The sequence below is a fragment of the Vanacampus margaritifer genome, chromosome 9 (assembly GCF_051991255.1).
Source record: "Vanacampus margaritifer isolate UIUO_Vmar chromosome 9, RoL_Vmar_1.0, whole genome shotgun sequence".
NCBI lineage: Eukaryota > Metazoa > Chordata > Actinopteri > Syngnathiformes > Syngnathidae > Vanacampus > Vanacampus margaritifer.
The window spans coordinates 10471365-10498344 of NC_135440.1; the positions used below are offsets into that span (position 1 = coordinate 10471365).

A 26980-nucleotide genomic window follows, 5' to 3' on the forward strand; every position below is an offset into this window, starting at 1 on the left:
CAACCTTGGAGTATAGTCACTGATACGATACCAAATACCGATACCACTAGCACTTTAGATACATAAAATTTCCCCTAAAACTATTAATGACATATAATAAAACAACAACAACTATATAATCCAAATAAAGCATTTTCCTTAAAATTGCATAAAATTAATGGCAATTTCTAGTTCCTAATCGCTAAACAGCCACAAGAGGTCACGAGTCCCATACCTTAAATATGGCCGGTTATTGGCCCGATACCTGGTGTCGGTACTCGCCCATCCCTAATAAATATATTTTACAATATCAAATGAAATACTTGATTGAGGGGCTTTAACTGGGGCCTATAGCCAACGGACTTATTTGTCTGTATGGACAATTCTGATATAGATATTCTGATATTTCTGCAATGCAACGCTTCATTTACATGGTGAAAACAAACGTATTGTATTGTTTTTGCCTGAGACTAGCATACAAACCAAGCAGATTGTTATTGTAGTTGAATGACATTTCAAAATCAAAATAATCCTCACAAATCAAATTACAACAATCCGAAATCCAATGCTTTTCAGTAAGGAGAGATGCTTGCTTTCACCGAGTTGACCGCCATTTTGACTCCAGTAATCATGTACTGCTGAATTGAACTGTAGCGCCACCTGTTGTTGTGCCACTTGCTGTCCAGACTAGCTCTAAAATGGACAAAATGTTTATTTTTTCTACTTCTGTATCAGAGTTGTTGTTTTTACATACATTTAGTATAGCTATAGCGACCAAATGCTTGTTACAAATAGCTAAATATAGGTGGAAGCCATTTTGGCTCATGATACCCGCCCTCCAGTCCAATCAGGGGGAACGCATTTAGCCCAGGTGCGCTAATGAAGCAGCCAGATTGGACGTCAGCGTGCTCTCTGCTGTTTGCGGCTCAACTCGAGTACCTGGCCGCACAGCACATAGTTGACTCCTTTTAGTTCAAGTCATGTTGGTGCTTTCGTGGCTCGTGTGGATATTTTATTGCAGTCCAGCAGTGGGTGGTCCGGTTCAGCACTTGAGTTGGTCAGAGGGGGGAAATAATCCGGTTGTTAGTCACGAAGCCGCGCGCTCTTCCTTCTACCAGCTGCCGGTGTTCTGGCACGCGTCACAGCCGCTTGTAGCCAAAGAGTTGCTTAAGCCCGCTCCTCGCCAAAGTTTAATTCCCTCCGAACTGACCGCGCTGTTGTTCCCACAGCCAACGCAGTACCAGAGCACGCTGCAGCCTGCACGAACACGTCCTGTGGAAGTTTGGTGCGGCTCAAACGAGATAGTGGTGCGCGTGGACCGATTTGAGTTACGCGCGTGGCCACATCCAGCTCTGTACAGTCTGGGCTCGTGTCTGCCCACCAGTGTGTCCTCACACTTCCTGTTTTTCCACTACCCACTGACCGACTGTGCCTCCGCCGCTCAGGTAAACACACACACTCAAGCGGGCCCTCTTAAATTAAAAGGCACTTATCGTGAAAAGCATGATTTATGTAATTTATGAATAATGGCGATGCATTGTTATTGTATTGACCATTCCGGACATCCGGGCATTTCTCATATAATTCCGCAATGCATGTTGAAAACAAACGGCGTATTATATTGCCTTTGCTTGTGACTAGCATACAAACCAGGCAGATTGTTAGTGTTGATAGTCACGCATATCATCACATTTTCAAAATCAAAATAATCCTTACAAATCAAATTACAACGAGCCTAAGGCCAATATAATGCACGGAGAGGGTTTTTTCACCGAGTAAGGCCGCCATTTTGACTTGTGAGTTAACTCTAAATTGTCAAATTGACAATTCATTCATGACATCTTCACAGAAATTTAGGGAGCTGCCCACACATAAATTAAGCCCTGTATGACACAGGGATGTGATTTTTCCGCTAATTCGCGGAATTCCGCTTTTTTTTTATCTCCAAAAATAAAAATTTAAAATTTCCGTTTTTTTTTTTTTTTTTTTTAGTAGTTCATTGTGTATGCACATGACTCCGACAGATAACATCTTCTGCTATAACAAAGACATTTGTGGTATGTACTAATATGAATTACTTTTTTATTTGGTCATGATACAATTATTTGTTCATGAAATTTGAACTCTTCAACATTATTTATGTGTTAACTTAGTAATCACATTAGTTAGATATGATGATATTCTCAGTGATAGTTTTTAAAAGCAAAGGCAGTCCAATGTTTTTGAATGTGACTGATTTTGAGTTGACTAAAACTGCCATTTTATATGGGATAGTTTAATATACATTGAAAATTTATGCTGTTGTTTTGTCTATTTCTTTGTCATGTGAGTGCATTGAAAGTATTTAAAAACACGGAAAACCCATGAGCTCCGGGGGGCCGGCGGCCCCCAGACCCCCGGCTAAATTTTCAGATAATTTCACTTTGGTCAAATCACATCCCTGATGACATCAGTAGAGGATGGAGTGGCAAAAATAAGTCAAGCATGTATAAATGTAATATTTTCACTCTTTCAGGTTGTTCCTGGTGGTCAGCTGGTGTACTCTTACGCACTTTATTATACCCCACCGCCGCAAGGCTACGTTATTCGTGCTCTACCGTTTCAAATGCCCATCCACTGCTTTTACAACAGGTAAGTTTCAACATATCGCACATGCTCTCATCTCTCTCTAAAAAGAAATTTTCTACTTATCACTGTCTGAATTTAACGCATAGTCAATTTATAGCGATACCTCAAAATTCACTTTAGTGTTATTTTTATTTTGAAAATGTCAATATAAACGATTACAGTGCTAACAGAAGGATTCCTTAATTCAACAGAGGGTAAAATGTAAACTCGTGGTGAATAGCTGAAGAACCAGGACCTAAAATAAATGTTTACTGTTCTTATGAAGTGTAATAAGGGCTCTCCTCATTGTGATATGCTGTCGTAGAGTTGGACAGCGATGTGTTGATAATAACATGGATGGATGTCCTTTTGTTTTAGGTTTCATTACTCTTACCAAGCGGGCTACACACCTCAGGTTCAGCACACAACCTTCATAAAGAGTCTCAGAACCAAGCTCATTTTCAGCCTCACTGTCTGTAATGGTAAAGTAGAGACCTCACACAACATTCTTCAGTGATATTACTTTAAGTCTAATAGAACTTGCTAAATAGTGCTGTGTACTGTCATATTATAAAACATTGGAACCACAGTTCGAATTAACTACAATTCTAAAATAATACTTTTAAATGTAAGAAAACCAAATGATTTGGCATTCAGCTGGTGTGGAGGATATTTCATCTGATTTCTTTCATCTTTAGGCACATGAATTTGTATTGTGTGTGTGTGTGTGTGTTTGGCAGCCCAGTGGGAGCCCCTCTCTCCTGGCGACTCATTTGTCCTTGGAGAGCCGGTGAATTTTCTAGCCCAGACTGGAAGCATCTTGCCAGGCGAGAGGCTCTTTGTTGACTCGTGCTACGCGACACACTCCAAAGAGCCAAATAGCATGCCCAGAGTGGATATCATCACTAACTATGGGTGTGTCTCTAGTAAGATGAAACGCTTGCTCAGTTGTTCCCCAGCTATTGGCTTGCCTTGCGTTAAAAGAGGCGCTTGTGCTTTGGTTTTGCAGCTGTATGACAGACAGCCGGAGGGAGGGTAGTTCTTCCTGCTTCTGGTCAAGAAGTGCTAACATGCTGAAGTTTTCTATCGATGCGTTTCTCTTCGGGGACGTCTCACAGGTGAGAAACTGAGGAAATATTTGGTTGTGATTGTTTCTTTAAATTCCACAGATGTAAGTCATTTAAAATGACAGATGAGTCACTATCTTTTTATCTTTTAATATATTTTGATTATCGTTGGACTAATTTTGCACAATGTGCAAGGAGAGGAGATAGAACTTTATTAAGTGCTGATGTAGTAGCCTACCAGGAAGTAAAAAAGATTTTGATCCTGGTGTTCTCATTTGTTATATTGACAAAGGAAATGTTGCTGAATTGTCAAATTGAATATCACAACAATTAAAAAAATAAATAAATAGTTGATACAATGCAGAAAACAACCCCAAAAAATGGCTTAGCCGTAAATAAGTCCGTCAAAATAACACTAAATCAGTTCCTCTCCAATTCGACCCGCTTGTCTGACGTGATGCTTCTTGACTTTGCGGTAGAAGTCTTCTTTCTGCTCCACCTAGCAACGCCCCATTCCGAGTCCCCGCCCCTCACCGTGGCACATACACAATGAGCGTGTTTGATAACGGTGTGGAGTGCGCTGCTAAATGCAGTGTGAAAAGGGCTGATTGACTGTAGCTGTTGTAACTTGTCTGTAAATAGGTGCTGTACCTTCACTGTTCAATGTCAGTTGGTGTGACCACTTCACACGTCTCCAAGTCTTGTAACTACAACCAAACTACTGCAAGGTAAGTGCTTGTTAAAATCACATGAATGTCATTTACTAAGTGCTGAAAGAGTTCCGAGTAGTAGTGATAGCAATAACGGTAACTTCTTTCAAGGCACTGTTGCATAGAATTGGGCCCCAGAGATCTGAAAGACAAACTAGTTCTTTTAGACTTTGAAAAGAAGAGCTTCAGGACACAAACTAAATACATTAAAGGGGAATATACAGTACACCCAAACAGGCGAAACAAGTCCTGAATCTCAAAATAATGTCTAAAGGTTCATGTTCTTTGCTTTCATCAAGTATGTAATTGGATTCCTAGTCACCATTTTGTTTTTTCCACATTCCCATTTTTGAATGTTGGCTACAGAATTAAGGAACAGAGCTGAAGTCTTTAGCGCCTTTGGCAAGTGGAATTATGTTATTTTTCTTTGTACTTATAAATAGACAGTTGTGTGTGTGTGTGTGCCTCGCTGTAGTTTATGATCTTGGGACTGAAGTTCATTTGTACTTCAGTGTTTGTTTGATTGTATCTGCCGGTACCATGATCCAAATGAATGAAGCTCACCATACATGAAACAATGTCTCAATTGATAGTTGAGCTGAGTGACAACTGTAAAAAAAGAAAAAGAAGCATGATGATCGTTTGTCCTGTTTCACGTGTTCAGGTGGGAGGAGCTTAATGCGCCACTGTCAACGTGTTCTTGCTGTGATTCCGTATGCGGCGACATGCAGGACTGTAAGTTCTCGGAATGTGCCTTCACACGTCTTGGTTATTGTCACCAAGTCCTGAGACTTTATAAGGTTTATGTCGTCCTCAGCTGTGAAGAACATGGTTAGCAGTTCTGGCTGGCCTGCTCGCCGCAAGCATGGAGAGGGGTCAAGCATGAAGGACTCGCCTTTCCAATCAGAGGAGGGAGAAAAACGCGTGGAGCAGGAAGGAGAGAGAAAACACAGAGCTCGCTTTAAGAAACTGGACACCACATCAGAGACAAAGATGGACCGCATGAAGACGAAAGAGTTCGTTGGTGCGAGGCCTTCCGTGTTCCCGAATGGAGGAGAACTGAGGCCCCGTGCAGCGATCAGCATGTCTCGCAAAACGGACAACCAGGGATCAATTGAAAAGGATCTGACGGCTGTCAGCCAGCGGATTGAACCAACACCAGATGACATCCTGATCTTGGATCATAGCATGCAAGATGAGTTTGAAAGCAGAGAAGATGCATCTTTTGCCTCCAATGATTGGATGAGTGGTTCATTCAGCAACGACAGTTCTGCCACTCCAAGAGGTTCTTCTAGGAACGCAACTTCCATTGCACAGAACTCCAGTGTTGTCGGCGATCGTTGTCCTGCTGAAAACGTTTCCACAGATTTGATTCCTATTGCTGAACCGTGTTTGGACACTGATACGAGGAATTGCCTTCCCAGCAACGCTACGGTCAAGTTTGGAAGCGCTAACACAAGTGCTGATCACACGCATCCTATCCCAACCACCACATCTGATACCACGAGACTGGAGCTGAGAGCTGGACAAGAGTCTGCCGACAGCAAGGCGGAAACGGACTCCTCCGAGTTTGGTGACGTCAGCCAATCGGCACAATCAGTTGGCGGACAACTGGAAAGGATAGCGCAGCAAACAGCCTACATATATGTTGACAGTGAAGGACTTGATGGAGGTGATATGCTTCAAGATCTTCAGATCAAAGAATGGGAATCAGAGCAGTCTGCCAAAGCGTGTGCTGACGGGTCTGATTGCAATTCTGGAATTGAAGAAAGTGAAGCACTGCATCATGGTCAGTTTGCTGTAGTGGCCAAGACGCAAGAAGTAGAAGATGAATATTTGGGAGTCACTCCAAGTTCTGAGGAAGTGCTTGACAATTCCCATCACTCTGCTGTGGTGATCGTCACAAGTAGCATGCAGGAGAGGAGCCACATGTCTGACGGGGCGTGGCCCTTAGAGCAAGGAGTTTGGAGTCGATGATTGACTGAGCAAGTGAGGTCAAACATGCAAATCAGAGGGAAATGGGCATCACACTTCAATTTGACCGTCTCAGTACTTTAGATAAGGATTGTCAGAAGTTTGGTGTTAAGAATGGAAAGTGTGCATACCGTCGTGTCACCTGTGTTGTGTAATTCAGACATCTTCCAATAAATTGGATCAAACTTCTTTTATTTTTGTTATTGACTGTTTTTGTAAGAAATCTGAAAAAAAAAAATCCAGCATGGATTTCACAAGTCCGCACACTACAGTCCTCCATTGACAATAACTTCCAGGTTTCGGCATAAACATTAATCCACCTGCACAAATGGAGTTTCATTCTTTCAATTACATTTTGAACATCATCCAAACGATTGTAGAACAAAATGATGTTGGGGAAGAGGGACCAAGCTCTTGCTTCGGTTTTATTTAATCCACAATGGCATCTTCACACACACTCACCGCCACTCTTTCAGAAAAGGCAAATTTCTATCAGGAAAATGCATCTGTTAAGAAAGCTGATGAGCAACAAGCCGATACTAGAAGTGGCTGGTGTCTCTGGGGTCCTCGGAACAGCTCGATGGAGGATCGTCCAAAGGCTTGCGGTCATGCATAAATCTGTCATTTTTTTTAAATTGATACAGCCATGGACTTGTGATTTCAATGGTTAAGAGATTTATGGGTTTTTTTGGATTAGTAGGCCTGCAGCTTTTTTCCCCCTTTCTTCCAAACGTAATGACAAAATCTGATTTTTACAATAACTTGGAACATTGAATTTTTAAGTAATTTTGCTTTTTTTTTTTTTTGTAAAATTCAGATTAAAGCTAACAAAATCAAACTCAAAATCAGTGCCTATTTAGCTAAATGAACTGTACAGTATATGCCATATGATTTGGTATTTGGATAAAATGTTAATTAGCAATAGAAATACAAAATAGACCACACTTATGAGCAATGACAGTTAAACTGTCCCAGGGGGAATATGTCGTTTTTATTAAACCTTGGTCTAACATATGTGGCAATATGCCTCAAAATTTGACTTTTGTTGGAGTTGAATTAGAGTTAAAATATATTTTTCCCCCCACAAATTACTCAAAGGAAAGTTATATTCTGTTACACTTGAGTGTTACAAGCATTTTCTTAGTCTGTAGCTACTGGCTATTACGAAGGTGCGTTGACATTAAAAATGCAAGAGTTTATGAGTGAAAAATGGGCCATCACGGCTGGAGTTTTCTCTTAAGATACACTAACTGGCTGATAAACAACACATTTTCATCTCCATTTGCAAGGTGCTAGATTTGGACCTTAAAATAGCAGATTCCATACAGTTGTTTTTTTTTTTATTGTGGTGGTGTGATGTCCATCCAAATAGTGCCACTTGAAAGCAGAAAATCAGGCTCTTGACCCACGCGCTGTAAAACATTCTCAACAGAGCGCTATGAATATGATGATTTTAAAAGTGATGGGAAGCAAAAGGTAAGCTCTTCAATTATTTTATTAATGAAAATGTGAAAGTGATATACAGTGTAGATATTTGAAACTTCTAAATCACTTGAATGTGAAATATCAAAAGGTGTCAAAAGCGTAGATTATTGGAACAATCTAATCCCTCGATTATGAAATAGAAACTGAGTCAACTGGTTACTGGAACAGATATACTGGATCTTTACGAATTCTTCTGTGGTACTTTCATGGTCACCTGGCAACACAGAAAAAAAGTATGATTTAATATGCAATCTTAAACTGATTTTAACACCAACCTGAATGTTTTAACCTTTGACTTATTTAGTGCTAACACATTTAATATTTAACTGATATTTAACTTTCATGTTGACATATGCATCAAATAAAGAATGGTAATATTTTAAGACAATATAATGGGAAACAGAACACACATACGAAGTGCATCGCTGCTCCTCTGTGAATTTAAATAAAGAACAAAACATGTTTGATTTTTGACAAATGACAATTTGGACCGGTAAAAAAAATTCAGATCAGTCACTTTGCTTAAAGAATTACCGTTTTGACTTCTGTGTAATTTTCCAGGCCATATTCTCCCAACTCTCTGCCATTTCCTGAAGACTTGTATCCTCCAAACGGCGCCTGGACTCCAAACACGTCATAACAGTTTATCCTGCAGAAAAAAAAATTCCATTCATGATAAATGGAAAGAATAGACTGCTTTTTATATAAAAAATACATACTATAATTGACTAAACGTGCATATGATATAATCATATAATGTAATTCAATTTCATTCCAAATAATTCTAAAGGTTCTCATTCAGCCCTACAGCCTTCACACGCAATTTCTCCAGAAATTGCATTTTCTAGTTATTATTTTTATATCGACCTGATTTCAACAGGAAGTGACCCCGGGAAGTGGCCTAAAATCAACAGGAAGTGACCCGGAAGTGACCTGATTTCAACAGGAAGTGACCCCGGAAGTCGCCTAAAATCAACAGGAAGTGACCCAGAAGTCACCTGATTTTAACAGGAAGTGGCCTAAAATCAACTACTACTACTTCTACAAGTACTACATGCGACTTTCCACCTTGCAAGAGTCAGCAGTCCCGCGGAAATTTTTCTAGGTACACCAATTAGGTCTAAAATGTTTGCAGAGGATTCTAGAGCCTTTTTGGCTGACCCAGTTTGTCAGAGGACAGCAGTAAGGCCTCACCCCTAAACACCCACCAATTGAGTATTAAGCCACACAGACAGTTTTGCTCTCCTACCAGACTGTGCCAGCGCGGAGTGCATTGGAAATGTAGTTGGCCTTATCAATGTCCTTCGTGAACACGGCAGCAGCCAGGCCATATTTAGAATCATTGGCTCTCTCTACCACCTCCTCAAGTGTCTTGAACTTTAAGATCTGCATCACTGGACCAAAGATCTGCAATACATTATAATGGAGGGAAAAAAAGAGAAAAAAACATTTCTAATACAGTAATTCTCATGATACATGTATATAGGGGGACAAACAACAAATCTTAAATCATAAAAAAAAAAAAAGGCATAAAAAAAAAAGACCATCAAAATGTGTACCTCTTCTCTGGCAATGGTCATGTTGTCATGAACATCTCCAAACACGGTAGGTTGGATGAAGTATCCCTTGTCAGCAGCCGCGCTGCCTCCACACATGAGTTTGGCTCCCTCTTTTTTCCCAGTGTTGATGTAACCCAAAATCTTTTTGAACTGCTCCTCATCCACCTGCAGATCAAAAATATTGAGATTCACGTGTCAGGTATCATGCATAATATCCCACCCGATCGGGTGCCTCCGGCTGTCATGCCAAAGCCCAAAATGCAAGCAGCTGCTCTGTGAAGTCGTTAACTCGTTTGTGTTAGTCGTGTATGAATGCCATCCTGAGTTAAAATGTTTTTGCTTCACAGGTGTTTTTGTTTTGTTTGTTTTTTTCCCCCTGGTCTCAGCCTGTTCAATCCGCTAGCTCAGGGGTCTGCAACCTGCGGCTCTGGAGCCACACGTGGCTCTTAAGTCCCTCTCCTGTGGCTCACTCTATATATATATATATATATATATATATATATATATATATATATATATATATATATATATATATATATATATATATATATATATATTTATATTTATATATATATATATTTATATTTATATATTATTTGGGGGGGGGGTTCTTTTATTTACATAAAATATAAATTAAATGAATTAATGATTTAGATATAAAAATGAATAATTAAATATTCAAAAAATGGCAGTTCAAATGTTTTAATTGTCAGAACGAGAGATGAAAGGTGGATGAAAAGGTTTAAAAAAAATAATAATTAAACAGAAAGTGACTAAGATGTTCAAAAAGGAAGAGTGAAAAACAGACAATTACCATAAAATTCTATGAAATTGCCAAAAATGTCAGAGAATTTAATAAAAAGGCACAAAAGAATGTTTAAAAATCCAAAAAATTACCATAAAATTTCCACAAAATTGAGAAGAAAAAAAATCAGAAAAATGCTAGCAAAAAAAGGCAGAAAAAATTCCAAAAAATTGATATAAAATGTCCAAAACGGAAGAGAGGCAGAAAATTACCACGATATTATGTCCATAAAATTGACAAAAATGTCAGCAAATTCAATGAAAAGGCAGAAAAGAAAAAGTTTAAAAAGCAACCATAAAATGTCCAAAAACAAAAGAAATTTCCATAAAATGTCTTTGTACAAAAAAAGTTAGATTTTTTTAAAAAGGCAAAAACATAAGTGTTTAATATGTAACTATAAAATGTCCAAAAACATAAGAAGAAATCCCCAAAATTACCATAAAATGTCCACAAAATTGGAAAAAACAAAACAAAAATCAGAAAACGGCAGTAATTTTTTTTCCAAAAATAGACATAAAATGCCCAAAAACGGAAGAAGGGCAGAAAATACCATAATATGTCCATAAAATTGCCAAAAATGTCAAAAAATTGACAAAAAAGCTGAAAAGTCTTAACGTGTATGATTAATCAAGTATGAAAAATTACACACACAAACATTTTTTAAAGCGGAAGGATGAGGTAGAAGAAAATTAATCTGTAATGGTGCAGCGGCTCTAGACCGATTTTTTATTATTACTTTGGCCTAAAATGGCTGGACAGTAACTGTTGCTGACCCCTGCTCTAGCTCCACACCACAGCAAGACAACAACAACAAAACTAGGTGTGTATAGTGATCTATAATTCTACAACCTTGCGATATTGACAAATGCACGCCCTAGAAATGCTAAGACACCTGGGAACTGGTTTCAAAAATGCATAGTATGTCTCCTTTCAAACTAAACACCTAGGTGCATGAAATGTGAGGCATTCCGGTCTCAAAGTGTTCTCTGTACTCTCCTTCGGAGGACGTGACATCCATAAAACCTCACAGTCGTAAAAGCACACAAGCTCGATGCAGAAGAACGGCAGGTGTTTTAAGTTATCATCGTTGAGCCTTTGTTTGCATTACTGCCATTTTTTTTTTTAATACTGTGGGGAGATTAGATTGGCAATAGTTGGAGGGGCATATTGTTCAATTAACACAACCCTTGTTTGTCCATCATAATAAAATTGATTACTCATAATCTTTCAAGAGGAAATGTATCAGACACCCTTCCTGTGTAAATCTTAATGAGAACAAACCGGCAAGTTAATAACTAGTATAAAAAGTTCATATTTAATTGCTGAATATCAGAGACCATTTCATGTGCACCAATTTCACCGTGGGATAAATAAATAATAAAAAATAAATAAATTTTCTGATTTTGGAGCTTGGGAACGAATTAATTGCAATTACATTATTTCCTATGGGAAAAAATGTTTTGGAGGTTGAACAATTTGGAATTTGAACACTTCGCAGGAATGAATTATGTTCAAACTCCACTGTATGTACAATTTTTCTTTCTTCTTCTTCTTTGATTTAAAGTTATCCACCTAACCTAAACCTCCTGTAAAAATAAAGTTGCAGAAAACAACTGAAGTTGAGTTAATAAAGCGTCCTCTCCAAACTTCTCAGCCTTTTCAAGTTCATGCAAGCTCAAATTAGAAAGACAACTTGACAGTAGTTTACTTAGTTATTATTATTATTATTAACTCATTCACTGCCATTGACGGCTATAGACGTCAAAAATTCATTTCAACTATTTCTATTAGTTTAACATTTTTCCCACTTTTGTTAACAAGTGTGAAAACCTAGAATTTTTTATTGCACATTTAAACAGATATAAAATGAGTGATTAATCGTGAGTTAACTAGTAAAGTCATGCGATAAAAAAAAAATCGAATTAATTACATGACTTCAATAATTAACTCACGATTAATCACACATTTTATATCTGTTCTAAATGTACAATATTTTTTTAAGGTTTTCATACTCTTATTAACAAAAGTGGAAAACTAATAGAATTAGTTCAAATAATTTTTTGACATCTATAGCCATCAATGGCAGTGAATGAGTTAAAATACCTTTTGTGTTTAGTCACATTGCCTTTTTATAAATGCTGTTTTGAGCTGTGTAAGGAATTCAAAAGTAAGAAATTTGTTGCTTCCGCGCAGTGATTCTCAAAATGTGGTACGAGTCCGACTAGCATGAGAGTTGCACCGACTCCCTCTTGTCGTAGTTTTATTTTTTAACTATATGAGTGCAGTGCTAATGTGCTAATAACTGCATAAGGCTTATAATGACAAATCTACTTTTTAAGGATAAAACAGTATTTTTTATTTAGCCCGACTATGCTGTTGCATTCAATGCTGGTCATTATTTTTACTCTGTGTAAAAAAAAACAACTTTTTTTCAAGTGTGATAACCGCTGTCTAACTGTGTTGTGTTGTGATATTACCTGGGGCCCCTGCTCAGTCTTGAAGTCAAAGGGGTTGCCCACCACTCGTCTCCTAGCTCTTTCCGCACTGCGCTCCACAAACTCGTCGTAGATATCGGCTTGCACGTATGTCCGGGAGCCGGCACAACAACACTGGCCTTGGTTAAAGAACAAAGCAAAGTGCGCCTGCTCCACGGCGTCCTCCACTGAACAATGACAAGACAACAAGGCAACCATTACCTCTCGAGGAAGAAAGTAAACCAAAATGGTACAAGGTCCTCCAGATGGTGGTGGCGTGCTAAGTTTTGATGTACACAAATAGAATACAATGCAAAGCAGGATGGAATCATAAAAAAAAAAAAAAAACAATACTTTTTGCGTCAGACAGGATGATGTTGGGACTCTTCCCACCAAGCTCCAGAGTGACCTTCTTTAGGTTACTGTTGCCTGAAGCCTGCTGGATTAGATGACCAACCTGATGGAAACAAATGTGCAACAATCAATATTATATGTGTAAAAGGTCATGTGTCATTGCCACTGCCTGTGACATGCATGCTTCATTTTTATTTAATTACATTTTGTTATACTATAGTGTCTTTTTTGCTAAAGTACTACAGTGACACAAACATATTTGGCAACTCAAAGTGAAAAGCAAAGACGGCTCGTTCTTACCTCTGTTGATCCTGTGAAGGCCACTTTATCAACATCCATGTGTCTGGCAATGGCAGCTCCAGCTGAGGGCCCCATGCCAGGCAAAATATTCACCACACCTTCTGGAAACCCCACCTGTATTAAAAAAAATTAAAAATTAAAAATCACTCCTCTGGGACAAAAGCCAACTAAAAATGGGCAGAATTGGATGTTCAGGGTGCGATCTTGTCTTGAATAAATATATATTTTTTTTTATAACGCTTTATCTATGGTGCCCAAAGCGCCTTACATTCACACATTCACACTCCCATTCACACACCTGTGGTCGGCTGCTGCCATGTCCACTGGGATCAAATCAGGGGTTCAGTGTCTTGCTCAAGGACACTTCGACATGGTCACAAGTGCTCGGGATCGAACCCACAACCTCAAGGTTAAGAGGTGACCACTCTACCACTGAGCCATGCCACTTATAAATAAAGAAATCTGGTTAGAGACCAGATTGGCGTGCTGACTGAAAATTTTGCAATTTCAAAAATGTGATACCGACAATGAAAGGATGGATTGATATTCGTATTTAACCTTTGCGTTTCATTCCATCTCATTGCTTTTTGCTTTATTGCAAACAAGATTATCTACAATATTTGTTTTGGGGCAGGACATTATTAAGAGTTAATAATTATTAAGATTTAAGAATTACACATAGTTACACACCCAAATAAATGAAGTCAATCACACACTCATAAATCATAAGTAAATGTTTATAGTGATTCATTCAATCATTCGTTAACTTTTTATCTTAAGCAAAGACGGAGAGATAACGAGTACCGTTTAATGTCAGTGTTCTGCCTTGCAAGGCAACAAAGTACCTCTTTAATCAGGTTGGCTACGTAGAGAGCGGTAAGCGGTGTCTGCTCGGCGACTTTCATCACCACAGTGTTACCGGTTGCAAGAGCGGGGCCAAGTTTCCATGACTGCATCAAGAGAGGGAAGTTCCACTGCAGGGAGAAAAGGAAGAGCAAACAGAACGTTAGCACTCTCAATGGTTTGATCTCATTTAAGCAAATATTCTGACAACAGAGGCTTTACAGTGAAGCCTAAAAGACCACATTTTCACGTGGCGCAGCGTAACATTTCTGCACATGCTGCTATCTTCAATCTCTGGGCGGGTTGCGAAATTCTCGGATCAGGCTCGCGCACCGCGCCGCTTGAGGCCGTTTTAACTAGACAACATCTAGTGGCCAAAATGGCAGATGGGCGGAAAGAAAATGATAGTGCTAATCATAGTTCTCATAAACTTTAAGGGCGAGTCGTGACTATCTTCAATAGTCAAGTGTAGTGTACATATAATTAGACTAAAATAGAGAATATTGACAATGACAGTTAAAGCCGTTGAAATTCAAGAACGCGATTCGGCTACAGTGTTTCATTCAGTACACTGCTGTTGCATTTGGGATACATTCTTAAACACAGTTGTACTTCTTCATCACACTGTAAATATTTTCAAATCATCTTAGAAAACAACATTTAAAATGCTATTTCTATTCTGTTGGCAAATTAAGACTTTTTCTGGTTTGGGAACACGAACCAGGGTGACAAACCTCACAGCTGAAGGACATTTTTAAGTAAACATCTCGTGGCAAAAAGTGGGAGACGTGCATAAAAACTGTGTTAATTTATTGAGGTAAATGGGGCAAAAAAGTCTCGTATCATTAGAAGACTGCTTGAAAATATCTGAGAAGGTTGAATCATGACACAGTGGGTCAAAGATCCCAAAGAACAGGTGATGAATTGCATGTTGACTAAGAAATTATACACACTGCTGGTGGGTGTGATCAAAGATTGCAAGACAATTGACAAAAGGTGGAGACCGCTGTAAAAATAAATTAATGTGAGAGCGCTGCAAGTGATGGAATTGCAAGTGTTAGTGGAAGAGGAATATTACTGAGTTACAGAAATCTATAATTCTGGTAATTTTGGGGAAGCCAGCAACCTGTTAAGAATTCAAACTTTTTCTGGCAATTTTAATTGTTTACTCAAAACATTAGCTATAGAGTTAATGGTGTTATATTTGGAATGAGAAAGTTTCTTTTGTTTCATTCTTGCCATTTGCCCTGCTTACCGGTATGATTTGTCCACAGACTCCAACGGGTTCATGTCTGGTGTAGCAGAAATAATCTCCATCAATGGGAATGGTCTTTCCCTCCCATTTGTCAGCCCAGCCTGCGTAGTACCTGAGAACATCAAAAGTGCTTCAAATTCCTCATTCAGCTCACATGGGCAATGACAGCGAGACCCGGATGGGCATGCGTGGGAGGAATGGCTCAAGTTGTGCTCTGGTCTGGGACGTGTGTCCTTGTCACAGATTGTCCACAACACCACGCTTAGCAACAGAACAAGTAGCTTGATGATGAACATCTTGGATGCTAAGGTGAAGAATGGAGGCAACGCTCTCAAATGATCACCACCAGTATGGAATACCAGACCAATTGGTGTCAGAATTTGGGCTGCATACAGTTGGATTTGTTTCCAGGGCTCTGACAAACTTTATGGACAGAATTTCTAGACACAGTCTAGGTGTTGAGGATGTCCATTCTGATGGACTCAATATTATATAAAATATCCTGAAACACAAAAACGGAGCCTAAGGTGACAGAAATGAAATAAAATAAAAATTGTATAAAAAATATCCTAAAATGGATAAACGCAGCCAAATGGGACAAAAAAAAATTGTATATGAAATATCCTAAAACACAGAAATGGAGCCAGTCCACAAAAATAAATAAATAAATTTTATGAAATATCCTAAAACACAGAAATGGAGCCAAAGTCAACCAAAAAAAAAATGTATATAAAATATTCAAAACTCAGTAATGGAGCCAAAGTCGACAACAAATATTAACAAATAAATACATTAATTAAAAAATGTATATGAAATATCCTAAAACACAGAAAGGGAGCCAAAGATGACACAAAAATGAATTTAATTTGTTTTTTTGTTATGAAATTTCCTAAAACACAGAAATTGAGCCAAAGGCGACCCCCCCCAAAAAAATAAATAAATAAAAGTTACCTGAGACATTTGACCACAGTGGGGAGATCCACTGTGTAGGAAGTAGCATATGGCTTCCCATTATCAAGGGTCTCCAGTTCCTATGGAAACATCACGACGATACCAAAGTCAAATATGTACAGCTGTTTTTGGATCCACAATAACCTGCTTTTACAACACTTGTGTAAACATGTTTCAAAATGTAATAAATCTGCGTTTGTGCAATCATTTTATGACATCGTGTAATGACCATTTGACGTTTGGTGATACTTTTAACTGCTTTTGATTTCCAAGTACCCACCGCAAGATAGGCAGAATCCCTCTCAATGGCATCAGCCAAGCGGCTGAGAAGCAAACCTCGCTGGGAGGCATCCATCCGTCTCCATGGCGAGCCCAACCGGAAGGCATCGCGTGCTGCTTTCACTGCCTTGTCAACATCCACCTGCAAATTTAAAAGCACATTCACATTTGTACGTGCCTGGGAAAGTAATTCAATTGCCACGTATGTCAATAACAGAATGTAAATGTTGTTGCGGGTTGCCTGGGAGCATAAGCCTACCCAAGCCGACCTCAGGCGAAAAGCATACATCACTTTCAATCTCGTTAACCCTGCCACTGTGTGAGAACTAAACAGGCAGCCTGCATGGAAGTCAACCGAAACCAAAACACTGGCAGCGACGACCAGTCTGAACATGTTCAACAAAAGATAATAGATGTTCTACACAATGGCATAGCACGCTCAAGAACCTTTAAAGCATTATTTGCTTGATTGCTTCATTGTTTTCTGTCAAACTGGACACAGTCACTCTGCATCTGCAGGAAAAAAAAACCCATCAGTCTTTTCGCATTATTCAGCAATTATCTTCTAACATGTACAATGTATCTATTTTACTGGGTCTTTAACTCATTCACTGCCATAAATTCATCTGAACTATTTCTATTAGTTTAACGTTTTTTTCTACTTTTGTTAACAAGAGTAAAACCTAAAACTTTTTTTTATTGTACATTTAGAACAGATATAAAATTTGTGATTAATTGTGAGTTAACTAGTGAATTAATGTGATTAATTACAATTAAACATTTTAATCACCTGACGTCCCTAATTTTTTTTATAATCTTTTATCGTTAAAAACATAAAAGATTATTAAAAATTAGGGGCATCAGGCAATTAATAATAATAATCGTAATTAATTGCATGACTCACGGTTAATCACAATTTTTATTTCTGTTCGAAATGCACAATTTATTTTTTTCTAGGTTTTCATACTATTGTTAACAAAAGTAAAAAAAAAAAAAGTTAAACAGAAATAGTTACAATGATTTTTTTGACGTTTATAGCCGTCAATGGCAGTGAATGAGTTAAATGCCGCATCATGGGACAATCACTTCGGGACAATCTTTAAGAGACATTAGAGAATCAAATCTTTTTTCTTTTTTTTTTTTTACTTACAATTTGATTATATTACTTTAATGATGAAAGCCCACAGGCATAATAATAATAATAATAATAGGGGGAAAAAAAGCACGTCCATGCACAACTTGCACAAGAATGCAACACTGAAGGAATCCAAAACGTCCTCCTGCCAATTTTCATTGCATAACACAAATCAATAAAACTGGGGAGAGAGAGAAATAAAAGTTGAAGTATTGCAGGGTTGGATTTGTAAACACGAGCAGAGATGAATTCTTCTCCGCTTGCTTTGCATTGCTAGAGTAGGTGGTGTCAACTTGTTTGCGACATTAAGGCATGCAACCAAAGTGCTTCAAGTCAGGTTACTTTGTGTTTTTTTCAGACATCTTTGCCATCTCCAGCCAAGATACGAAATCCTCAGCGCAATAGTTGTTCGTTGTGGTATGTAAACATGAAATGCTTGGGATTACAGCACCATGGCCTGCATGGCATCACAGTGTGCATGTCGCTTTTTGAGGGGCATAGGAACCAAGCCCTACTGAAAATAGTGTCAAACCATCATTAATTGGTGCACCCCTATTTTTTTTATATTTATAATTGCAGATATTAAAACTCATTCACTGCCATTGATGGCTATAGACGTCAAAAATTCATCTGAACTATTTATATTAGTTAATTTTTTTTTCACTTTTGTTAACAAGAGTATGAAACCTAGAATTTTTTTTGTATATTTAGAACAGATATAAAATTTGTGATTAATTGTCAGTTAACTAGTGAAGTCATGATTTTAAAAATTAATTGCCTGACGCCTCTAATTTTTTTATATTTTCTTTAAAAAAAAAAAGAAAAGATTATCAAAAAATGAAATAATTAAAATTACTTGAAGAAAAAAAAAAGAAGAAGAAAAGATTATTAAAAAGTAGGGACGTCAGGCGATTAAATTTTGTTGTTGTTGAGTATGAAAACCTAGAAAAAAATTTGGGTACATTTAGAACAGATGTAAAATTTGTGATTAATTGTTAGTTAGCTATTGAAGTCATGCAATTAATTACAATTAAGAATTTTAATCGCCTGACGCGATTTAAAAAAGAAAGAACGTTAGGCGATTACAATTTTTAATTGTAATTAATTGCATGACTTCACGAGTTAACTCACGATTAATCACAAATTTGATATCTGTTCTAAATGTACAATAAAAAATTAAAATTAGGTTTTCATACTCTTGTTAACAAAAGTGTTGTTGTTTTTTTAAACTAATAGAAATAGTTCAAAGGAATTTTTGACGTCTATAGCCGTCAATGGCAGTAAATGAGTTAAGGATTTAAAGCTACCCAGACCTCTGTGGAAAAACGACTTGCCCTCGAAACCTGATAACGCCATGTTTTTTTGGTCCTTATTGTTGAGTCATGAACACTGACCTCAACTGAGGTGAGGGAGGCCTTCAAGTTCATTTGATGTTTGGGTTCCTTAGTGAACTCCTGGATGAGTCGTCGTCGTCATACTCGAGTTTATGTATGTTGGCCGTTTGTTCTGTGCTTTCTCCATTTGTGGGTAATGGCTCTCACCGTTGCCTGCTAGAGTCCTAAATCTTGACAAATGGCTCTGTAACCCTTCCCAAATGGATTCGTTTTCCCATCTGTTCTTGAATTTCTTTGGCTTGTGACATTTTGCTGCAGCTTCATTGAGGGATGTCAACTTTTAATCAAGGAAAGCTTACAGTATTACAGTAGGGCACTCTTTATTGATATTTTGCTGTAGTGGTGTGGATATTAGAAAATGACTAAATAATAAATGTCATACACGCTCCGGATTAAAAACAAAAAACAAAAAAACTGCAATGCTTCAGAAAACTGCAAATAATAAACCGCCAACAGATGGAATTATTAGTACCGCTAATCCAAATTTTAATTCATTTAAAGTGAATCTTAATTTGTTGAATTTATATATTTTGTCATCATAAAATAACATTATGTTACAATAATAAAATTAAGTTTGCTTAGTCTTGCTCCAAACACTGTCATAAGGTGTTTCGCTGTGTGTCAACTCCAAATTGTAAAATTACGCTAACACCAAGACCACATTATATGATACATTCACTACTTATATTCAAATAATCTGTGCTTAGCACTCAACGTGATTTCAGATGAGACTGCCCTCTGGCTGGCGCATTTTGAAACTGGCTAACAAAAGATTAGGATTCGAGGCTTGTTGGAACTGCAGGACTGACTGACTGTACTCCAATGCTGGTGATTCACGCCAAAGACTGATTATATTACAAAGAGAGGAAGCAGGTCAGAAATAAAAGGAGACAGTAGGGCTGGGCGATATGGCCCAAAAAAGAAAATCTCAATTTTTACAGACATTCAGGACGATTGCGATTTTAATCGATTTTAATCTAATAAACCCAACAAACATTTATTTAATGGTTTTATGTATTCAAAAATAATTTCTGTGCAAAATGTTCAGACAACAATAATGTTTACTGATTCAAAATGAGTTTTGACATAAACTTAACATTCTTAACTCTTTGACTGCCAAAACGTTAAATAACGTTTAGTAAAATCCTATGGAGGAGTGCCAAAGATGTTAAAAGACGTTTGTTTCAAAACAGAGGTGAAACTAACCATTTTCTATTGTTGATTACTGAAAAACGGAATAAGGTAGAAACAAACTTTTTTTTCTGATGAAAGATGAGAGTCCAATCTTTCATTTGGTAGTATGTGTGTTTCCATAGTCCAAATACATAATTTTCTGTGGACCTTGAAAGATCAGTCAAAAGATCAGTCAAAATGCTTAAATCGGCTGGCACCCACGGCATCCCTTTTCTGAAAACGTCTGGCAGTCAAAGAGTTAAAATACGACAAATAAGTCGTTTGTCGCTATAGTAAACATGTCTTGTAAAGCACCCATCCAGCATTCTGCCACAAAAACATTTGAATGTAACACAACATAAGAACAACAGATTTTAATTTGATACACCTGAAAATTAACACGCCGAGGCAAAACCAAATGTGAAGTCAAGTTTTGTTTCTTTCTCCATCCAGCCCGTGCACATAGTCGACTTTTGCTATTGCAATTTGCTTTTATTTCATTCATATCTGTTTACTAATACCGACTGTGTTAAGTTCTTATTGTAGAGCTAGTTATTTACATGTTTGCTTTCACATCAGCTTGTGCTAGTGTGTAATTCCAGTGGCACATTCATGTTTTTTTTTGTTTTGTCTTGGAGGGGCTTTTTCATTCTCCCTCATGCCTTAAGGCCGCTACTGTGTCTACAAATGGCCCTGGTTACAGTTACATCTCACCTTCCTATTTTCCAGTTTCGGTTCATGTCATCAGAGGAGCTCAAAGAAAGCATTGTGCTTGCTTACCTCATTGGCCTCAGCCACATGACAAATGACCTCTCCTGTTGCTGGGTTTACAGTAGGGAAGGTTTTCCCACTTGCTGCATCCTGCCACTCGTTGTTGATGAAAAGCTACAAGAATGAAACGTAAGAATTAGGAATGTGCTGCAGTTGTATCGCAGCACCCAAAAAAAAACCCCAAAAAAAAAAACTTTTGAATATTTCACTTCCTTGGTGTACACTGCCTCTAGTAAAAAATAAAATAAAAGAGTCACTTATCGACCGGTGCCCTGTGATTGGCTGGCAACCAGTTCAGGGTGTACCCCGCCTACTGCCCGAAGCCAGCTGGGATAGGCTCCAGCGCCCCCCGCGACCCTTGTGAGGAAAAGCGGTCAAGAAAATGGATGGATGGACTTATCGGCCGGCTCCTGGGCAGCCTTTTACAACGTGGAGGTACTAGATACAGCAATGTAGGATGTGTGGCTGTGACGCCACCGCCAGGTCATGACAGAAAATTCACTTTGGGAGACATTTTTTATTTTGTTTAGTCCAGGGGTGGCCAAGTTCAGTCCTCGAGAGCCACAATCCAGCCTATTTTCCATGTTTCCTTCCTGCAGCGCAGCTGAATCTAATGATCAGCTAATCAGCAAGCTTTGCAGAAGCCTAATAACGATCCTGATCATGAACCAGGTGTGTTAGGGGAGAGAAACATGGAAAACAGGCTGGATTGTGGCTCTCGAGGACCGAACTTGGCCACCCCTGGTTTAGTCAATCGTTCTGTGATTACATAAATCGTGATTTACAGAAGGCGCCCTCTTTACTTCTAGTGCTTTAACAGCTGTTCCTCACGGTCAAGTTTGTCAATGAGGGTTTGCATCAAAAGCCTTATCTCGCACCTTACTTGCAAAGTAGAAAGGAAATGAGTGTACCTTATTAAAGTGCACCTCAGGTTGGGTGTTGGGTGCGGGTATAGCCGCTGCGGAGTAGTGGCACGTCGACACAACCTTCACCCGTGGAAGGGTTCGCGAAATCACAGCACGGAGCATTTCGGAAGAGCTAACCAACCACCACTGCGAGTCTTTACAAACTGCGTCAGAAGTGCACAGTCCGTTAGACAAGTTCACCCGGCCAATTCGGCGTCATCGTTTCCTGACCAATAGCATTACATGAAGTACATAAACCCCGCCTTGTACGTTAGCGTCGCTGTCATATGGGGTGTAATCCTGGTTTTCACACATAAGCTTTGTTTTCGTTTCCTGTTTGTGGACCGCGTCCCAGTTCTTGTTTTATTTTGTGCCTCTCGGTTGCGCGTTCCCGTCGAAGGGTGCGAGTGTGCAATGTGTATGGAAGCCCATTCCCGCCAGTAAAAAAAAAAAGAGTTTTGTTTTCCTCGACTGTCAGAGGCCCGTTTTTTTTTCAGTGTTTTTTTTAATTTAATTTAATTTATTTGTATATTTTACACCGCCAGAATCCGCCGGTGGAAAAAAAAAAATATATATATATTTTTTACTATCAGAAGCACATTTCCGCAAGTGGATTTTTTTTTTGAAGAGCGGCATGCGCAAGCCCTCCATCGGTGATCAAAGTCTGACACAGTTTACATGCATGACCATGTCGCACTCAGCGGGAATCTAAAAGTTGATTGTATGAAAATATTGTACAATTGTACTTTATATTGTTACATTTATAATGATGTGATTTGTGGGGTTATAAACCTATATGCAATAATAGCCCATCACGTTGAAGTTAGGGTTGCACACACTCGATGGGTAACCAACGGTCTCTTCAGATTCCGTCTGTATCTAAAAGTATTAGTTGAATTTATTGATCCCTTTGTTGAAATTAAAATTATGTTGGTATGCCATTACGCTCATTTTGGTTCATCGACAGGACGTACAAATGGCCTGAAACTTAAATCCGCGTGTGGCTTGAATCCGATGGAGGGCTTGCGCATGCCGCAGTGTCTCGCACCCGTCGATGGGAACGCAAGAACTGTGACGCGGCCCACACGTCGCAAATAAGAAACGGAAACAAAGCTGATAAACGAATTTGGCATATATATTAAGTTTCTAAGATTGGTTAAAAGACCTAAAGTACAAATCATATATAATATTCTGAAGACATTGCCTCGTGTGTTGAGTTGAATATATCCTGATTTCATCTTTGTACTGTCATTTAATTATTACTTTAATTGTTTTATTTTATTTTTGTGTATGTAATTTACAATTGTATGTGAACATGGTATAATTGATTCTTGGGTTTTTTGATGTTGTTTTTTTTTTCTGTGACCTACTGTTCCCTTGGCAGTTATTGTTGATTTGTATGAAAATTTGATTGCTGATTGTTTGTATGTCTTACTACTTCATTCCAAAAAAAAGAAAAAGAAAAAAGAGTTGCCAAACTAAAAAAAAAAAAATGTCCATACTCCGGTCCACTAAGGGGCAGCAGAGTAACGAGGAAACTGCGGAAATGCAATCTGGACGCTAATGCTAACCTGGTGGCGAATGTGTTGAAGACAGTTTTCTGGTTCGCGGTTTTATTTTCTTATAATCATGACTATGTGCACTTGTCATGATCTTTTAAAGAAGTACCATATTGGTTAACAAGCGAATTATTCAGCTCGAGGTTTACCCTAATTTTATTATAACAAGGGCGCTAACTACCCACTACCACTAGCATTTTATGTGCTAGCTAAATGCTAAAGCCGAGCGTCGACAAGACGACATTCTATTTCACTTGAACGGAATCGCAATTGCAAATCGAGGTAAGTGAAAATCAAAAGACACTTACTTGCAGTTGTGAGAATTAATGGCGTTCACCTGATAAACAAAGCTGTAGTAAATATGGATAAACTCTACGGCTGTGGATTATCAGTCAACCACTTCATACTTGATTGAGGGGGGATTTCGTTTCTTTTCCTTTTGTAAATTAATATGACAACATTTGGTGACGCAAACGTCTCACCATGTGATGTTCAAATCTTTGCGATAAACTTGAGCGCCTAATAGAACGCAGACAGAACGTTTTATCACGTGATGTCAAGTGGACGTCTATGGTCATCGTAAAATTTCGACTAGACATGAATTTACTGAGTCACGTCTGCAAATGTCTTTTGCGTGTCCTAGCAATGGCGTTAAAATCAGGAGAGGACCGTCTGAAGGAGATGGAGGCCGAGATGGCTCTGTGAGTACCGCTCACTGGATTTCAAATGACTCTGTCCCAGCTTTACAAAGAGTAGCACATGTCCAGGTATCCAATCCCAGTGCAAACTTGACACGCTTCTTGTTGTAGGTTTGAGCAAGAGGTTCTTGGTGGCCCCGTGCCACTATCAGGGAACCCACCTGTCATGGAGGCTGTGCCTGTAGCTTTGGCTGTCACAGCGCTACCGCTAGTGCGACCAATTATTGGCACCAACACCTACCGACAGGTTTGTATTCTTTCACTAGTTAAGAACTAATAATAATTCATTGCGATCCTGATTTTCATGGTAAGGCAGCTAATGGTGGTTAGCGACTTGCAGTCAAATGCTAACCAAATAAACAAGTCTGGTAAATTTCCCCAAAGTGACACCTGTTAAATTAGAATTGTCATATTGAGGACCTCTGATCATATTTTTCTTTCTCATTTATTTTTGTTTTCTCTTTCTCAGGTCCAGCAAACACTCGAGGCCAGAGGGTCTTTTGTTGGACCACCACCAACTTTTGTTGGACCAGGTAAATCTAATTCAGACCCGAATATATGTAACATATTTGAAACTGACTCTCCACATCAACTATGTGACTTGTCTGCAGTAGTCCCTCCGGTACGTGCCCCCCCTCCTCCAATGATGAGACCAGCCTTCGTTCCTCATATTTTGCAGAGACCAGGTCAGGTTAACCCACAAAAAAAACAAAACTCTTTTTCCACTACTTGAATGAAATCGTCACATCCTATTTGTGCATCCACTGTGACGTCGCAGGCGGTCCGAGGCTCCACATCATACGCGGCCCTCCTGTAGCCCCGCCTATGCCGCGGCCTCCCCCGCCCCCTCCCATGATGATCCCGCCTACCATGCCGGGCCAAGCGCCTCAAGGTGTTTCTCCGCCCACGCAGCACATGACTTCCGCACCTCCCGTCAGCGACGTGATGTCCATGGCGTCCTCGCCACCCACCCGAACCACCATCCCGACTTCCGGCAAGCCGCCTACAGTCTTCCAAGCGGCGCCCACCGTTTACTCTGCCCCGCCTGTCACCGTTGCGCCCCGGAAAAATGACGTTAGGGCTCAGCGGCAAGCTAGAATGGTACCGTGACGTTTAATATACAGCAAGTTTTTACTTATATTTATTCACATTTTCCATTGATTTTGACTGTTACTGATAAATATGCTGAAGTTTGTCAACAAAAAAAAAAAAATCAAGAATAATTTTTAAAAGTGTGCAAATTTACTGATTGCACATGCGCCAGTGAATGGAACATTTACCATGTCGGCTAAAGCTGTCTATCGCGGCATCAGGAGGAGCTGGCGGCTCGGGTTGCCGAGCAACAGGCTGCCGTGACGGCGGCGGGACTGCTGGTAAGGAAGGACAGCGAAGACAGCGGCGCCGTCATCGGACCCAGCATGCCCGAGCGTGAGCCTGTGCGCCCTGAGGTACGCACGCACAAAACTCCATACAAATAAACAGCCAAAGTCTTAAACCAGTGTACAGTGGATATCCAGTTGAACATGCTTTTTTTTTTCTTCCTTCCTTTCTTTATCCAAAGTGTGTTTTTTCGTCTGTGGTGAAGCCTGTGGAAACTTTCTCGGAAGATAAAAAGGGCAAAACCAAGTCGGAGAAGGCAAAGAAGTGTATTCGAACGGCAGCGGGGACGTCCTGGGAGGACGCCAGCCTGTTGGAGTGGGAATCGGGTAACGCCACTTGCATCGTGACCACATATAGGATGAAACCAAGTTTGCTTTGTCTCACCTCGTCTTCCTCCGTTGTAGATGACTTCCGTATCTTCTGTGGAGATCTCGGGAATGAGGTCAATGACGATATATTGGCCAGAGCCTTCAGCAGATACCCGTCGTTCCTCAAAGCTAAGGTGGGTTGCTGTCAAATGATTTGTTGTTTTTCAAGGGTGTAATGTTTGTACAAATTTACACGTCACATATTAAGTGAGCTAAAAAATAATTGGGTGCTCAAGTTTTTAGTTTTTTTTCTCAAATCACAGGGTCAACATTGTATTTTTTGAAACTTGATTAAATCAAACTTTGCATTGTGTAATCCCTGCACACAGTAAAACAGTCATTAAATAAAAGCAGAATTTTTGATTTTTAAAAATTTTCATTCATTGAAAAAAAACATTCATTACAATATGCACAAAAAAATATGCTGATACATGTGGGCTCACTGTATAGTATTGATTAAAAATGATTTTGTATGCAAACTTCACAATATATATTGACTTCTTAATCTCAGGTGGTGAGAGACAAGCGCACAGGAAAAACAAAAGGCTACGGCTTTGTCAGCTTCAAAGATCCAAATGATTACGTGCGAGCCATGAGGGAGATGAACGGTGAGCGGTTTTGCTTATTAACTTCACAGCAATATTTGTTATAGAACACACAAAACCCAAATGTGTCAATCTGTCTTGTGTTCAATTGCAAATGTGTATTTCTCTCAATGCAGGGAAGTATGTTGGTAGCCGTCCCATCAAACTGAGAAAAAGCATGTGGAAGGACCGCAACATGGAGGTTGTACGAAAAAAGCAAAGAGAGAAGAAAAAGCTGGGCCTTCGATAAATAGCCTTGCAAGCAGCATTTGACTTCTTTCAGCAAATGGACTTAGATGGATTTTCCCATTCCCACTCCCCTTTTAAATAAAAGTCAAATCTTCATCATGTGTGTGCTTTTTTTTCCCCTT

The 26980-nt window shown here is 39.0% G+C and overlaps 3 protein-coding genes across 3 annotated transcripts; 2 read left to right on the forward strand and 1 right to left on the reverse strand.

Annotated features, from left to right (window-relative positions):
* The first annotated feature begins 825 nt into the window (after window positions 1–825).
* LOC144057346 (uncharacterized) lies at window positions 826–6526 on the forward strand. Its single transcript, XM_077574796.1, has 8 exons — window positions 826–1424; window positions 2495–2610; window positions 2965–3068; window positions 3327–3501; window positions 3596–3704; window positions 4296–4381; window positions 5028–5098; window positions 5181–6526. The coding sequence occupies exons 1-8, from the start codon at window positions 960–962 to the stop codon at window positions 6338–6340; spliced, it is 2286 nt and encodes a 761-aa protein (XP_077430922.1). The 5' UTR covers window positions 826–959; the 3' UTR covers window positions 6341–6526.
* A 1288-nt stretch (window positions 6527–7814) lies between these two features.
* LOC144057348 (aldehyde dehydrogenase, mitochondrial-like) lies at window positions 7815–22184 on the reverse strand. The gene is made up of 13 exons (XM_077574797.1): window positions 22027–22184; window positions 21125–21229; window positions 16644–16784; window positions 16364–16443; window positions 15413–15524; window positions 14160–14288; window positions 13315–13428; window positions 13015–13117; window positions 12664–12848; window positions 9382–9546; window positions 9072–9229; window positions 8357–8471; window positions 7815–8036 (listed from the first exon to the last, which is right to left on the reverse strand). The coding sequence occupies exons 1-13, from the start codon at window positions 22141–22143 to the stop codon at window positions 8004–8006; spliced, it is 1557 nt and encodes a 518-aa protein (XP_077430923.1). The 5' UTR covers window positions 22144–22184; the 3' UTR covers window positions 7815–8003.
* An 892-nt stretch (window positions 22185–23076) lies between these two features.
* rbm42 (RNA binding motif protein 42) lies at window positions 23077–26954 on the forward strand. The gene is made up of 11 exons (XM_077574800.1): window positions 23077–23861; window positions 24223–24280; window positions 24389–24524; window positions 24747–24810; window positions 24889–24963; window positions 25056–25378; window positions 25591–25725; window positions 25839–25983; window positions 26062–26159; window positions 26537–26633; window positions 26747–26954. The coding sequence occupies exons 2-11, from the start codon at window positions 24225–24227 to the stop codon at window positions 26857–26859; spliced, it is 1242 nt and encodes a 413-aa protein (XP_077430926.1). The 5' UTR covers window positions 23077–23861; window positions 24223–24224; the 3' UTR covers window positions 26860–26954.
* Window positions 26955–26980: the final 26 nt, after the last annotated feature.

Coding starts and splice junctions, on each gene's coding strand:
- LOC144057346 (XM_077574796.1), top strand. CDS start 960: ATGTTGGTGCTTTCGTGGCTCGTGTGGATATTTTATTGCAGTCCAGCA. Junction 2,611..2,964: donor ATCCACTGCTTTTACAACAG/GTAAGTTTCAAC, acceptor CTTTTGTTTTAG/GTTTCATTACTCTTACCAAG. Junction 3,502..3,595: donor GATATCATCACTAACTATGG/GTGTGTCTCTAG, acceptor TTGGTTTTGCAG/CTGTATGACAGACAGCCGGA.
- LOC144057348 (XM_077574797.1), bottom strand. CDS start 22,143: ATGCTCCGTGCTGTGATTTCGCGAACCCTTCCACGGGTGAAGGTTGTG. Junction 13,118..13,314: donor CCTTCACAGGATCAACAGAG/GTAAGAACGAGC, acceptor TGTTTCCATCAG/GTTGGTCATCTAATCCAGCA. Junction 8,037..8,356: donor ATTACACAGAAGTCAAAACG/GTAATTCTTTAA, acceptor CTGTGTTGCCAG/GTGACCATGAAAGTACCACA.
- rbm42 (XM_077574800.1), top strand. CDS start 24,225: ATGGCGTTAAAATCAGGAGAGGACCGTCTGAAGGAGATGGAGGCCGAG. Junction 24,811..24,888: donor ACCAACTTTTGTTGGACCAG/GTAAATCTAATT, acceptor ACTTGTCTGCAG/TAGTCCCTCCGGTACGTGCC. Junction 26,634..26,746: donor AGCCATGAGGGAGATGAACG/GTGAGCGGTTTT, acceptor CTCTCAATGCAG/GGAAGTATGTTGGTAGCCGT.